The sequence below is a fragment of the Mauremys mutica genome, chromosome 14 (assembly GCF_020497125.1).
Source record: "Mauremys mutica isolate MM-2020 ecotype Southern chromosome 14, ASM2049712v1, whole genome shotgun sequence".
In the NCBI taxonomy this organism is placed as follows: domain Eukaryota; kingdom Metazoa; phylum Chordata; order Testudines; family Geoemydidae; genus Mauremys; species Mauremys mutica.
The window spans coordinates 29,509,430-29,525,282 of record NC_059085.1 but is presented as its reverse complement, the minus strand read 5'-3'; the positions used below and the strand labels follow the sequence as shown (position 1 = coordinate 29,525,282).

At 40.8% G+C, this 15,853-nt stretch overlaps 1 protein-coding gene across 1 annotated transcript in view; it reads right to left on the bottom strand.

Annotated features, from left to right (window-relative positions):
* CMTM4 (CKLF like MARVEL transmembrane domain containing 4) overlaps positions 1 to 15,853 on the bottom strand; it is a 57,911-nt gene that overhangs the window by 14,333 nt on the left and 27,725 nt on the right. The window contains exon 2 of the mRNA XM_044987271.1: positions 12,101 to 12,277. Coding sequence (XP_044843206.1) covers positions 12,101 to 12,277 — 177 coding nt within the window. The remainder of the gene's footprint in view (positions 1 to 12,100; positions 12,278 to 15,853) is intronic.

The window sequence follows — 15,853 nt, the reverse complement described above, 5'->3', positions numbered from 1 at the left end:
GAAATATACAGTACTGATCCCTGTGACTGTATGAGACATGCTCAGTACTAGTCTTTAGGTCCTGTTTGAGGGGAATGACTCAAGTCACCATAGTGTTGCATTGTCCACTTCAGCTAAGTCTTGTAAAGAGGTCAGCAATGCCTAGGCTTGATGCTATTCAACATTTTCATCAGTGATTTGAAGGTAAATATAAAATCACTGCTGATAAAGTTTGCAGATGACACAAAGATCAATGGAGTGGTAAATAATGATATGGGTAAGGCAATCATTCAGAACAATCTGGGTCACTCGGTGAGCTGGGCCCAGTCAAACAAAATTCATTTTAACATTACCAAATGCAGAGTTTAGCTTTAAAAAAAAAAAAAAGAAAAACAGTTGAGAGGTGACTTGATTACACCAGATAAGTAACTTCACAGAGAGAAGGTACTAAAAGCCTCTTTAATTTAGTGCAGTATTTCCCAAACGGTGGGTTGTGATTGGGACGGCTGTAGATAGGTTGTGGGCCCAGTGCAGAGGCCCAGCTGGTTGGGTGCAGTGGGGGTGGTTTGGAGTTTGAGAGCAAGTCCACCCTGCAATGGTGGTGCTTCTCCTTTCCAGGTGCTGTGACTTGGTTCAGAGATTCTAAGGCCAGAAGGGACCACTGTGATCATCTAAGTCTGACCCACCTGCAAAACGCAGGCCATAAAACTACCTCAAAATAATCCCTAGATCGGGGTAGGCAACCTATGGCACGCGTGCCAAAGGCGGCACGCGAGCGGATTTTCAGTGGCACTCACACTGACCGGGTCCTGGCCAGGGGGGCTCTGCATTTTAATTTAATTTTAAATGAAGCTTCTTAAACATTTTAAAAACCTTATTTACTTTACATACAGCAATAGTTTAGTTCTATATTATAGACTTATAGAAAGAGACCTTCTAAAAATGTTAAAGTGTATTACTGGCATGTGAAATCTTAAATTAGAATGAATAAATGAAGACTCGGCACAGCACTTCTGAAAGGTTGCCGACCCCTGGACTAGATCATATTTGTTAGAAAAACATCCAGTCTTGATGTGAAAATTGCCGGTGATGGAGTATCCACCATGATCCTTGGTTAATTGTTGCAATGATAAAGTATTCTCAGCATTCAAAATGTACACATTATTTCCAGTCTGAATCTGTCTAGCTTCAACTTCCAGCCATTGGATCGTTGTTGTACCTTTCTCTGCTAGAAAGAACCCATCAGACCTTTCTTTCTCTGCTGGAGTGAAGAGCCTGGCTCTCTGCTCCAGGTGCTGAGACCTAGCATATGAGGCCTCAGCACCACTAACTCAAATTTGGTGCAGCCACCCCTCCATCATGATGGATAGAGTGGGGATAGGCCAAAATACCCAGAGCACAGAACTGGGCCCAGCCCTGCAGGATGAGCTTGCTCTTTCCCAGGCTCTCCTCCACTCCGGGCCACTAAGATCGTAGTGCCGGGGCAGAGGTGCTGCTGCAGGTGGCTGGTGTCAGTATGGGCATAGTGGTCGGTCATCACAGAAGGATGACGACACTGGTTTATGATTTTGTGCCCCCCCTCCCCAAATTCCCCATGAAGTTGGATCTCGGTGTGTCACCAAAAAAAAGACAAAATGCATTTGGTGGGTCGCCTTGTAAAGAGTTTGGGAATCATTGACTAGTGAACAAAGGCATAACCAGAACCAAGGGCTGAAAGCTGAAGCCAGACAAATTCAAAGTAGAATTAACGCACACATTTTTAAACAGTGAGGGTGATTAATCACTGGATCACTCTGCCAAGGGAAATGGTGGAATCTCCATCTCTTGATGTCTTTAAATCAAAACTGGATGTCTTTCTGGAAGGTATGCTTTAGTCAAACAAGTTATTAGGTTCAACACAAGGGTAACTGGGTGAAATTTAATGGCCTGTGGTATACAGGAGATGAGACTAGATGATCTAATGATCTCATGACCTTCAACTCTGTACCTGAACATCCAAGTAAAAGGATACTGAGTAGTACAGGCAAGGAGTTCTGCCCTGTCCATGAACAGAAAGACCAATCAATGCCTCAAGACCAATTGCCATGTCATAGGCTAGTCTGAAGTCTGACTGTGAGAGGTCTAAGACAGAATGTGAAATACTGCTGAAGTTTGACTGTCCCGACATTTCTCCATGATTTTTCTTAGGAAGGAGAGCTTGGAGGCAGGGTGGTAGTTGGAGAGACTGTCTAAACTAAGGCAAGTATTTGTTATGTTCTATTCAATTTTTTCAAGAAAGTTGTCAAGTTTCTCCCTCTGAAAAAGCAGTGCTTCTCATTTCAAATGAAAAACATGACAGCCTCAGACTTTAAATGCTAAAATCTGGTTTGAAGAAGCTAAAGCCCAAAGGAAGAGAAAAAGCTCTGGTGAGGATTCTAGAAGCAAAAGATGTTTTGTAAAAAAAATAAAAAATAAAAAAAAAATTATACATTAAGATGACAAAATGAGTAACCATAACAATAAAAAAGAATAAACTAATTGAAAAAAGATGTAGTTTCAAATCTGGCCATGATGTAGCTGAAGTTTTTACTATTGTATTTATAGACAAAGTAAAACCACATCACACAGATAGAAGAATTTCAGCTGAAATTACAGCAACCTCATGAGACAGCATGTTGCGCCATAAAACGGTGTTCAAAGCTGCTGTCCATAACAGAATAAAGTCTAGGATCTGAGTCAAATCCACTCTAGACTGCTACTGATCCTTTACTCTCTCCGGAATAATTTAATATCAGATTGATTTGTTGTTGCTTGCCAGTGATTTGTTATCCAATGGTCATATTAACTGTTCTAATCAAAATGAAAGAAGTATCTAAAATTTGTCAGATAGTGACACTTTCAATGTCGTATCCATGGGGCAGATATTTGACTGACAACAGTAGGTCCACAGGGCTATATTTTCAAAAGCCTGATTCCCATTTTATGCTACACATTTAGCACTGTGTCACACTTTTTTGTGCCCACAGCTGACAGAAGGTGCACATGTTAGTAACTAGGTGGCAAACTACCTGATAAGGATGGGCATTGCTCTGGCTCAAAAATCTCAGCAATGCTGAATGGCAGAGCAGGGGACAAGGGGGGGGGCGGGGGAGTGATCTGGAGTTATTACTTGTAGTACCACAAACTATGCTGTACAAACAGAACAAAAAGAGTCTCTGCGCCAAACAGCTTACAAGACAAGGACAACAGATGGATACGGACCAAAGGGCGAGTACAAAGAAACAAAACAGTATTTGTCAGCATGATGGAGCAGTGGTCTCAGAACACCAGCAGCCTGTTGTCATTTTTTGTTTTGTTTTGTAGGCATTGTGGAAAAGGAGAGTTTTGGGAGGATTGTGAAAGACAGTAACGAGTTAGTTTTGCAGATGTTTATGGAGGTATTGCCCTAGAACAAATTATATTCTTCCAGGCAACTGCACCAGCAGATTACAATAGTGGCTGCACAGATCAAGGTCTCATTAAAAAATTTTGTGATCCAATCTTCAGCCATTGTAACTGAATGTAACTGTGTGTGACCTACATTACCACCCAATTTTTCAACTGTAAAATTAAGACTAGGTTTTACTTTAATGGTATTTCTGTGTCTCAGGAAGCGGACAAGAAGTCTGAATGACAAACAGCAGAGCAGGGCACAGCAAAGCAGTATCCAGGCAGCTGACAGAAGAGGCAATCCAAGGATGGTCTAATGTGCAATTTAATCATCCCACAGTCTTTCACCTTTAAGAGCCAAGCATGGACAGGCAGAGGGAACCACAGGCCTAATTGTAGTGGAGAGACTGAATAGAGGCTGTGAATTTGAAGAAGGTTGTTGCTGCTTATAGGCAGGAAGTAACTTCTGAAGAGCTGCAAAGGAACAGATAGGGAAAGAACCTTTCCGTTAAGCATTCCAGCTTGGGTCTGTTGCCAGGAGCTGGCTCTCTTGCCCAGTGGTGGCAGTGGCAGCCACGTGCCCTCACCCACTTATCTCCAAACCTGAACATATGTAATTTTCCAGGAGGAATTCTGGATGAAAACTGACGCACAAGCCATCAGAAGTTATGTAAAGGCAAATCATGTATTTTTTAAATTCATTTACAAGGATACTTATTTTATCAGGGCATTTTTAAAGAATCCTTCTCTTTGCCATTCAATTCTTGAAATCCAAAAAGCTTACATTTAACTATTTTAACTTCCATCTAAATGTATATAATCTGGAAAAGAAACCTGCACTTCAGTGGGATGAGTTTGTCAAAAACCTGTTATAGAAGTTTGAGGTCTACCACTCTCCAAGTTAGTTTCTGCAAAATAGAGAGCTGAAACTAACATTTCCTTTTAGCTTCATTTTCATTGTCCAATGTCTCTAATTCTTTGCCCAAACCATCACTTTACTTTACAAGGTTTGGGCTGTTTTCTCCTTGTTCCTGTGTGTAGCTATCAATTTGAAGTTTATACACATACCAGTCAGTCTGCTGAACCCAATCTCCCTGGTCACCCCATAATTTTACTGTGTAGTCATGTTATTAAACATCATATGATCACTCGCAGTGCAGTTACTAATGGAAACACGGTTTGCAAAGTAAAAATAAGTCATATAAAGAAATAACCAAATTAAATGTGTTAGAATCCAATTCCGACACCTCTCACCTCCATATTAATTTATTTTTACCCATGCAACAAAGCATGTATTCAAATACTGGATACTGCAACCAAAAGAATTCAGGATTCATGTTAGAAATTTGTCCAAAGGGGACAGGGTCCCACCCATGGCAAGACAGTCAACAGCCAAAATTTTCAGAAATGACTAATGATTTTGGGAGTTCAACACTTTTTGAAAATTAGGCCACTTTAAGACATCTCAAATTGGGCACATAGAAAAATTAGGTATCCAAAAATCACTAGTTGCACCTGAAAATCTTGGCTAATATTTTAAGGGACAAGACACAATTTTGTGGCATTGGAAGAGGCGGTCAGGGTCAGATGATTTTGTCCTTATATGGCTCTCGCCATTTCTGGGTGTTTGCATAGGCTTTGCTGGAAGCAGTGTTTCTTGTACAAGAGTGACAAATGTGTCATTTCTATTCACTGTTTTCACATTTCCCCCTTTTTATTTTCTAACTTCTCTTGGTTATGTGTGTTTTTTAAATTCCATGGTGTTCAGTCTCCTGTTCCCTCTCAAGCCCTTGCACCTTACTACTTACCAATTATTCTGCCAAGTGTTTCTAGTCCTAGACATTAACAGATGTTACTGTCTACTGTTATACACATCCCTAGCAACAGAAGCCAAGTGCTAGTAGTACTCCTTTCATTTAAGCTAAAGTTTTACTAGGGCATCCTTAGCAGAAGAATGCACTACCCAGGATGATTAGAAAATGTGAAACATCAAATAGGGATGGTGCACTTAGAACACAAGCCTGCAGCATATAATAAACCTTGACAATGGTTCATAAATTAAGAACATGAAAATGATGGATCTTTTTAAAGGACATCTCTATGACAGATATGGCAATTTCCTGCAGTATCCTAGATAAACTGTATTGAATTAAGTTAAACCTTACTCAATTAAGTTTATATATCATTTTGGGCCAGGGATTTATGTAATTCCATAGGGGAGGAGGACCACAGCTCTCCAAGAACTAAAAACAGTGAGCGGCGATTAGTCAAATTCACTCAGATTGTAACACTTCACAAGAGGTACCACCTCTTGGTGAGACTTGTATATCCTGATTCAACCTGTATTCTCCAGCAAACCAACAAAGAAAGGACTTTTGGATAAACAGCCTGAGTTTAAACTAACTCAGGGCTTGATTGAGCAAATCGACAGGACCTTCTATCCAAAGCAGGTATCAATCCGCTCTGGAAAGGGTTGGAAGAACTTGATCTATTGATGCGTATGCTTGTTCTGAGCCCAGGTGGTTATGAACCTGTAACTGCAGAAAAATACCTTGGTGGGTTTGAAAAATTTATCACCTGGGAGAAACATTTTTGGAGCTGGGGTGATCTCTGGTAAGCTTACTAGCATGTCTGTATGTTCTTTTACTGTTTTTAATATGTTTTCTCCATAATGCTTTCACCTTAAGAATAAGTGAGCTTGCTTAGGAAAAGCTGTGTGGTATCTTATACCTATGGACAATTATGCAGTTTATAGCCTTTGAAGAGAAAGCAAAGCAGGCCTGCTGAAGCACTCTGACTTTCTGGGGAATTCCCAATGTAGGCAGGGAACTGTGCAGTCTGGAAATACCCCACTCAGGAAGGAGAGAGACCCATGTCTCTGCCCAAGAGAGGTATGAATGGGGAACCAGAATCCTAAGAACAGGTGCCTCTGCTGGACCACAGAGGCAGAATACAGGTACAGTTGCCCTGAACTGCGAGAACCTCTTTCTTGGCAGAAGTAAAAAATAAAAGACAACTTTTTCCAGTTCCCATGTAATAGCTACAAGCAGAAAAAGTCTGGTGTTCTTTAACAGTCTCCTCTGTGATGCTCTTTAACCTACAACTTTGAAATGGAAATATTTAAAGCCAGGACCGATACAATAAAACAGTTTCTTCAGAGCAACATCAATTATTTTGCTGTCACCTACTTGGACATCTGTACCCATTGTTCCCCTCTGCAGCTTTTCTAAAAACTCTAAAGCATGTTTTCAAGCAACATGAATATCCAGTGCTCAATCTTCATGTTCAATGAACCTATGTCTGTTAACTGGTATCTGACACAGAACTGAGGGAGACATGAGCCAACACTGCAATCCAGCCAGATTTGATTTTTAAAACCTAATACATGCTGATCTTCTAACATTCTTGATAATTGTTGGCCTTGTGTTTGTTTTAGATATAAACAAATCACTGACTAATATGAATAGATATAACCAAAGTCAGATCATCAACAGACAGTATAACAAACATTCTGGTTGGAGCAATTGGTTATGTAAGTAGAAATTAAATGTGAATACTAAGTCACAAAAAAGTCCATTTTACTGATGGAATAACTAAAGATCTGTATCTGCAACAACTCTGCTCGTACTCCCTCATCCAAGAGATTGTTGAACTTCAGCATGCGGGACTGCTTGCCACAGCAATTAATGATGATCTGTAAGTTCACCACCCCCATCTTTACTGGGGAGGTTTTGATTTCTCTTAGTTCTGACACAGACATATTGTGGCTTTGGGAAATTATTGTAAAACTACTGCAGATCTCTGCAGTAACAATCATCCTCTATAGCAACATAGGACAAGATTCTAATACTGAGACTATATACCTGGTTACCCAGGTGCAGGGCTTTCAAAACGTCTAGATTTTTATGTTCTTTTGTTACATTTCCACTCTTGGTCTTAACTACTCATACAATCCTTGTTTATGTTCCATGCCACTGTGTGTTTCAACACAGTTCTGCCAAATCATGACCCTTGTATGCAAACCCACAACAAATTCCACTTGTACCTCACTTATGCATTTCACCCTGTCCAAGCAGCTTATGCTTCAAATAATAAACAAACAGATAATGAACACATTTTGCCAAATGTAGTTATACTAACCACTTTGTTATGAGTAATTTGTTTGAAACATTTCTACGCAGTTACAATGCCTATGGATCATCTGGAACATGTGTAGAAGTGTACATCACATTCCTTTCTGCTACATTCAAGTATCCTTGCAAAATAGCATGCACATCTCAGCCGTGTATCACAGAGGGAAATGGAAATTTCCACTGTCATTTCCCCCAAGTCCTCACATCTCATGGTAATGTTGATAATCCTACGCAGCACAGAGGAATGACTGATCCATTCTTTTATCTCACTGTCACAGATACACAATTTTTAGCTCTCTTTCCAGAGAAGTTTCTTTCCTAGCTTCAGAGATCCCATGTTTCTTTCATATACTGTATCTCAATAATATTTAGGTGGCAGTTGCATTTCTAATTAGGATGAAAACAAAACACTGTTGCTGAAATGGCTGAAAATGTAAGAACCGCAAAACGATGGATTTTGTAATATTTGCGTATCTGTGCTAGATGTTGGCAGACAGAGGAGTCAGGCAGAACCCGAGGAGCATTTTTTCTTATTGTGGCAAACATTGGTGTTGCTAGTAAGGATTACTGTCACTAACTGGCTGGCCTAGTTAGGGATAAAACTGATGTAAGGGCACAGAAGCAAATTTGCTCCCCAAAGAACACACAATATTTGTATGCTGTGCTCTTATGCTGTAGGCTATGGGTTTCAAGTACTATTTCAATGAACAGATAGAATGGAGGTTAAAACAGACAGTCTCAATGTTTCCTGTTATTAAATGAAAAAAGATTATTTACTGAAAATCTGCATAATCTCAGTTTGCTATAGACAACCAGCAGCAGCTGACGCATCTTTGCTGGCACAGATGCCCAGTTTGCTACCATCTATGACCCATGGTAAAATGCTGGGGCACTGATCAACTGATCTATGAAGAAATACTAATTTTTACAATATACTACAGAGGGTCCATGGGAGTGGACTCGATGACCTAATTATTTTCCTCTTTAATTTCTAGGCTTATTGAGGATAAACTGTTTGCACAGGAAGTTTGTTATACAGATGGGTGCATCTCAGATAAGGTTAGGAAAGAGTCATAACACTACAAACTATTCAAAAGGCTAAAAATAATGTGGCATGTTTTAACCTCTGTACTGCCAGAGCAGCCTCTGTAATTATGTTACATTAAACTTCAAAAGCCTGCAGTTAGTCTTTGGATAAGGAAATACCACCCTGAAACTGATGATTAACTGAACAGGTACTGAAACTAATGAAACTGTAAATAGATAGGAACATGCATGTCTCCTGAACACTGTTGAGAAATTATGATGGTTGTCAGTATTGAAAATGCTTTTAATAGATTGTGTCAAACATGAAAGGCTGCATAATTCCTAAAATAACTGTCAGACTATAGAAAAAGCACCACAATATTTTCTCTGAGAAAAAGTGTGAAGTACACAATCTGCCACATGAACAAAATAAGGTTAATGTGTGGGTACAGCCTGTATTAGAAACACCAAACATATTGCATCGCTGAATTGCGTAAGACAAAAAAATCAGTGTAGCCAGAAAGCACAGCTAAAATTCTTCTTGTACTACAGGGGCATCCTAACTTTGTCCAAGCTTGCCAGGAGCTTGAAGGCCTCAATTTGCATGCATACCAGGGCAGCCTTGAGCTACCCTAATTCTTAAGATTGCAGCATAGAATTCTCCAGACCACAGGTCCCAACAAACTATCCTGCAGGCACTTACCTCAACATGGAGAGCTGTGAAACAAAGATGGTCTTGGATTACTGGGAGTAATCAATTTCCAGGTCTATCTGCAGCTCTGCCACAGATTTCCTGTATAGCCTTGGAAAAGTCTGAGGACTTGTCTACACTTGCAGCACTGTGCTGAAGCGCTTAGTGAATATGCTACCTACGCCAATGGGCGAGCTTCACCCATCTACATAGGTATTCCACCTCTCCAAGAGTGATGTAGTTATCCTGACATAAGTTGGTAGTGCAGACCAAGCCACAGTCTCAGTTTCCTCATTTATGTAATGTGGGTAATAAAAAGTACTTATCTCACAAGAGTAGTAGTCCAAAGTTTACTTGGTGTTTATAAAACACACTGAAATACATGAACGGAAAGTGCTGTAGAAATGTTACTGAAGTATTACTATATGTCTCTGTTGACCACACCTATGTAGTGAAGCAAGGGCATCTGCAATCCACAAGGTAGATCCATGCACTACACAGTCAGGTATTGCTACAAGCTCTCCCATGTCAAACATTACTGTGTAAATCTATGAAAATCTGGAGGAAATATCTTCAGTAGGATTCTTACTAAATCCAGTACTACATATCATTACAATATAATAGAAATTATACCTTTAAATTTGGGCAGATGGAATAAAACCTTAAAATAAACTTCAGTTCACTATTAGAACAGCAATAAAACAAACTTCTAAATAAATAAATATTTAAAGATGAGTGCAAGTTACTTTTCCAGATCAAGTGAAAACCCAAACAACAAAATGTTCTATTTTTAGTTAATAGATTTTAAATCCCTTCTTTTCAAAGATTTCTATCAGAGTCTTATGCTAGAGATGGATTTCTCATTCTAAGTACAACTGTATTTGTCATCACTTGAACAGGGCTATTCAAACCAATAAGTACCAAGAGTGGTTGAAAGGTCCTTATAGATAAACAGTTCAAATTTATTGCATTATCTGGGGGGAAGGGGAGGAGAAAGGGAAGCCTCAGTCGACCTTCTCTACCCACGTGCATTCATGATACAGTTAAAATCCTCTTGCAAGCAGTAAAAGCACTAACTAACATGCAGGGCCAAATCCCACCATTATTTACGCTTATCTATACAAAACCACTGAGGTCAATGGAGTTACATGGCTGTACACGAGGGAAGATCTGATCCACACATGCTGATTTATTTCTATCAGAAAATTTAAAAAAAATAAAAAATAAAAAAATAGATGTTTGGGCTTCTTCAAGAAGCAGTCTTTAGCTGAGTCATGAATACTATCTGTACTACCCAGCAGTCACTGTCAGGCTTGCTTCACTGTAAGCATGAAATCTAGTATTTACCCTACTTCCAAGGCAATAATGAGGTCATCGTAAGCAGAGCTGCCAAGTTTTATTTATCACACGTGACGTTCTTGTGCACTTGGCAGCGCTGCCCGACATTCCCACCTCACAGTGGAGACATCATGCATCCACTTGGGCTACAAGAATGGCCTGCCATTGTTACTGTTGACTGTCAGTGGCCACTGTGGTACAAGCAGCCAGACATCTCCCCTCTCCTTGCTGAATCCAAACAGGGTAGGAGCAGCCAGAACAGAATGGAGACAGAAGATGAGGGGCCCTGACACAAGCCCCATGTTTCTTCAACTTCCCTTCTGCCCCCCACCTCATTCAGCTCCCTCCCCAGACACTATTCACTCTAATCCACCTTCCGACCCAGCCACCAGTCACTTCCTCAGAAGCCCCTAGTTTTCCCTTCAGATACCAAATCCAGCCCCCTAGTATCCCCAGCCACTTTCCCTCATGCATTTATGCATCCCCAATTGCCAGTTTTTGTGCATCTCCAGTTCCTACCACCAGCATGGTTCAGGACTGGGTGTGTTGACGGTTATGGATATATGAAAGTTGTTTGCAAATATGTCTGTTAAGTAATTTGCACAAAATGACACATATGGAGCAGCAAAAATCTGGCAGCTTTGCTAAGGTTAGGGATGGCTGATACACTGGGACTGCACACCTAAATGTACAACAGCAATTTATACTAGACTCATTTCCTCAGGTGAACTGCATACAGATATGTCCAAAAGTTAATACAAATGTAGATGCTCAGTGGATCTACATGCTGATATACATGCTCATTTCAGGCAACCAAGTCTGAAAGTTAGGCTCACAGCAAGCAAGAAAATGAAGATACATCCAAAATGAATGAGAGTTTCTGGCAATTCTTTCCCCACACCCAAATTTCTTGTATTTGTGAACATGAGGCCTGCTAGTCTATGTTTCTTATAGTCTCTAGGTACGTAACCAAGTCAATGCAACGGACTTCTCCTTGCTGACAGTTCAATTTTCCTCCTAAATAATACAATGCTTGTGTTCATGTTTACAAGAGATTTAGCACTCAGAGTGTCAAAAAACAGCAGCAGGTTATTACAAATATATTTGCCATACATTTCAACAACTTTTTGTATTATTTACAGATCTAATAAAATGAATTCCTAATTCTTTTTTTGGACAGCATTTCTCCAAGTTATACAATGAATAAGAGTATTTTTTGCCCACCTCAGTCATAAATAAGAAATGTTGGCACTGCTAGAAAGGCTCTCTTTCAGAGGAGGAGAAATTGCTAGAAGACAATTCCAGATTTATTTAATTTAACATCCTATAATCTCATTACATTTCTAAAGACTCACTACGCTGTGGGTGTTCAAATTGGACATAAGAAAGATATATATTTTACTCAGTATACATAGCATTTATTCAGGATCTTAAATTTCAGTAAAAGACAGGCAGAGTTTAAAGAACAAACTTAAAATGTTTATTCAGCTATTTTTACAATATGAAGATTTGGATGAGAACTTACTGTAAGATTCCAGTTGATCTGTGGTATTCTTGTGTGAAGATTTAGACTGAACATAAGCAATAAAGCTCCAGTAACTACAAATGCACTACAGCTCACAAACTCAAAGAAATAAAGGCCTTCGCAAGGGGAGCATTCCATGATGGTCTCTATGCAGATGAATGCAATCAGTGCCAAAACCTAGGAAAAAAAACAAATGGAAAAAATATAAATAGATTTCCACATATTGAAAATAGCCACAAGTATTCCTGAAATTTCCATTGGGAACATGATCAGTTTACTCTCAAGAATGTGCAATTTTAGTTTAGAATAGGGCACTATTTGAAAGCAAGAATAAAAGGAATTAGTGCAACATTTTTTGGGTACTTCATGTATTACAAAACTTATAGTAACAAAATTATACTGATCTAAAGTCAACATAGCCACTGGTCATGGGTTGCCGAAAAAAGAGCCCCCTTTTCTAAGCCCAACAGTATAAAGTGCAAACGATAAAGCAAACATTTTATTTCCTTTTTAAATTTTTCATACGGCTTTTCAGAACTTGGAGAAAATATCCAACTGTTTTTGCTTATTAGTGCAAACAACATCCAGATCAATACCATTTTAAAATGCCTTTTCCCATTACATTTATTTCAAGGGTCAGTCAACTTAAAAATGTAGTCAGTTTAAATAAAAATTTTAGAATAGCTTCAAATGTTCTCCACGGACCTCACTCCATTGTTATGATTTGAAAATCACAATTCCCTACTTCTGCAAATACTTAATTCTCCTCTTCCCCTCCTCCCCAATCCTTTGTTGTTGAGTTACAGCCTCACATAAAGGAAAGAGAGTCTAAAGTCCTGATCCTGCAAATGCTTACACGCTTTAAACTTGGCACAGAAACAGCCTTGTTGAATTCAATGAAGGTTTAAAGTTAAGCACATGCGTAAGTCCTAAGTGTTTGTAAGACTGCAGGGGATAGAGTGAAATATACTCTGTAAAATGAACAAAACTCAAATATTAGAAAAAAGGAATCTCTCAGATAGCAGTCTTACCCATAACAGGTATAATTCAGACATAAATGTAATTTTCATGTTGACAATCCCCCTTTAAAAATAACTTGTGGAAAAAAAATTGGGCAGGTGCCTTCTTGGTTCTTTGTATCTTGTGAAAATTTGGGAACTTTATTGGTACAAAGTAAGAATCCTGGTTTTACTATGAAGTCATTAGAAAATTGCTGTATCAGGGAAAGCCTCCATGTGAACATGGAATCCACCCCTTGCTGACAAGGATTGAGTACCAACAAGGCACAATGGAGAGTTGTTAACCTTAACAACTGCACTCTGACTGAACCACTGGTATGCTAAGGAGGCTGGCTGGAGCAGGGAGAAGCTATTTCCTTCAGCTTGTCTACAGGGGGCTGAAGAAGTGAAGATGAACACCAGCAGCAGAACAAAGGAACCAGGTGTTGGTAGGGGGCCACAAACTTGAGAGACTCTCTGAGGCAGGAACGGGAACTTTGGGCAGGAGATGGGAAAGAGATGGGCAGGTTTTCATAGCAGGGAGTGCTGTTTAACTGCAACTGGCCACAGTCAGAGAAAGCTGACCTAGAGGGAGGCTCCATGTCTCTGAAGGGAAGTCATAAGATGGAGAGGAAGGATCCTGGTCACCAGGGGCGGCTCCAGGCACCAGCACGCCAAGCGCATGCCTGGGGTGGCAAGCCACGGGGGGCGCTCTGCCGGTCGCCGGGAGGGCAGCAGGCAGGTTGCCTTCGGCGGCTTGCCTGTGGAGGGTCCGCTGGTCCCGCGGCTTCGGCAGACCTCCCAGAGGCACACCGCCGAATCCGCGGGACTGAGGATCTCCCGCAGGCAAGCCACCAAAGGCAGCCTGCCTGCTGTGCTTGGGGCGGCAAAATACCTAGAGCCGCCCCTACTGGTCACCCCAGGGGGCTCTTCCCAAGCCCAAAGAACACTGCGGAGCTGTGAAAAACCTGAGGCAGGGAAATGCTTAGAGGTGTGTATTATTCTACATGGATCTGTGTTTCTCATGCTATAAAGTAAAGAACAATGGTATTTTAGAATCCTTTGCCAAGTCTATCTGTGTCTGTTCACTTCACTATCACATGCCCCTGAAGAGGTAAACTGTAAACCCAGGGTTCCCACATGGCTGGAGTTCTGGGAGAGAATATGTCTAAACTGCGAGGGAGTTTAAGGGGCCAGCATGGTCCCAGGAGCTAGCAATTGGTTCATGGGGTCTCAGTTCTCAGAATGGGGTGCTAGACAGAATCTGTACCCCAATAACATTCCTAGAGAGCCCACGCCAGAGACAGTGTCTGGACTCCATTCCGACTCTGCAGGCTTAAAGCACAAGGGGCCCAGTGAGGTGGATCCCTTCACAACAGTCTCGTGAGTGTCCAACAGGAGTTCAGCCAGATCTGTGACATATATAAAGGCAGCCTGAAGGATGTTTGATTTTGATTACCCACCTCACCCCCGAAAAAGGCATTTTCACCCTGCTTCTCAGGGATTCTGTTTAGCCTGGAAGACTCTACAGTGACTGGAGAACTAGCAAGATAACATCACTAGAGTCCTAAGAGATTAAATTAAGCAACTATGGGGAGGTGGGAGTTTTTAGTCAGACTGTTCAAACTCTATTTATCTGTTAGTTTCTAAATGTAAAACACAAGGAGAAATATAACTTTCAATCCTCCTTTAGATAGTAAACAGCAAAGAGTATCAAAAGATTATTGCACCCATAACAGAAGGGAAAATTCTATCCCCACTGAACTTAACTGCAAAACTTCCAGAGACTTCAATGGGGCAACACTGTGCATACAGTTCTCTTCTCATATTCTTACCCTAGACTCTAAACACTAAGGGTACGTTTACACTTACCGGGACGGTCGACGCGGCGAGTTCGACTGCTCGGAGTTCGAACTATCGCGTCTGATCTAGACGCGATAGTTCAAACCCCGGAAGCGCTAGTTCGAACTCCGGTACTCCACCGCGGCAGGAGGAGTTGCCGGAGTCGACCCTGGAGCCGCGGAGTTCGCTTCCGCGGCGTCTGGACGGTAAGTAAGTCGAACTAGGGTAGTTCGAATTCAGCTACGTTATTCACGTAGCTGACTTCGCGTACCCTAGTTCGACCCCCGAGCTTAGTGTAGACCAGGGCTAAGTCAGTCATTAGAACGTTGGCAAACACTATACAACTCTATTCCAAGCACACACTTTTCTCCTCTGGCCTGCCTCAAGGCTAGTATCACCAGTTTCATCAGTTCAGTCAGGCATGAGCAGGACTTAATCAGGCTAGCACTTTTCGAAGTGCTATCCCATTTCAGCTCAGTTTCTGTGAGGTCCTCACATCTCTTGTAGTTAGAAATGTTGAGTTAACCAGGGCAAGTCAGCTATGGGATCATAGGCCTTCTGCCAAAAGGAATGAACTGGTGAAAACAGAATTGTTCATGTCCAATATCCCTTCCTATACCGGTTTTAGGTCTCCTAGATGATTTTCTGTAATTACTACCTAATGCCTATAGAGAATTTAAAAAAAGAAAAACATGAATATTTTATGTTCTGTTCTTTGTTCTCTCTCTATAGCTCCTCTAAAACATGATCCTTGATTAAGGTAGAGACTCACCTCTCCTCATCTGAGAAACCATATTGTGAGAGGAAAAATGGTCCAGTGCTTAGGGCACTAGCCAGGGACTCAAGAGACATGGACTCAATTTTCTGCTTTGCCACAGACTTCCTGTGTGAACTTGGGCAAGTCACTTAGTCT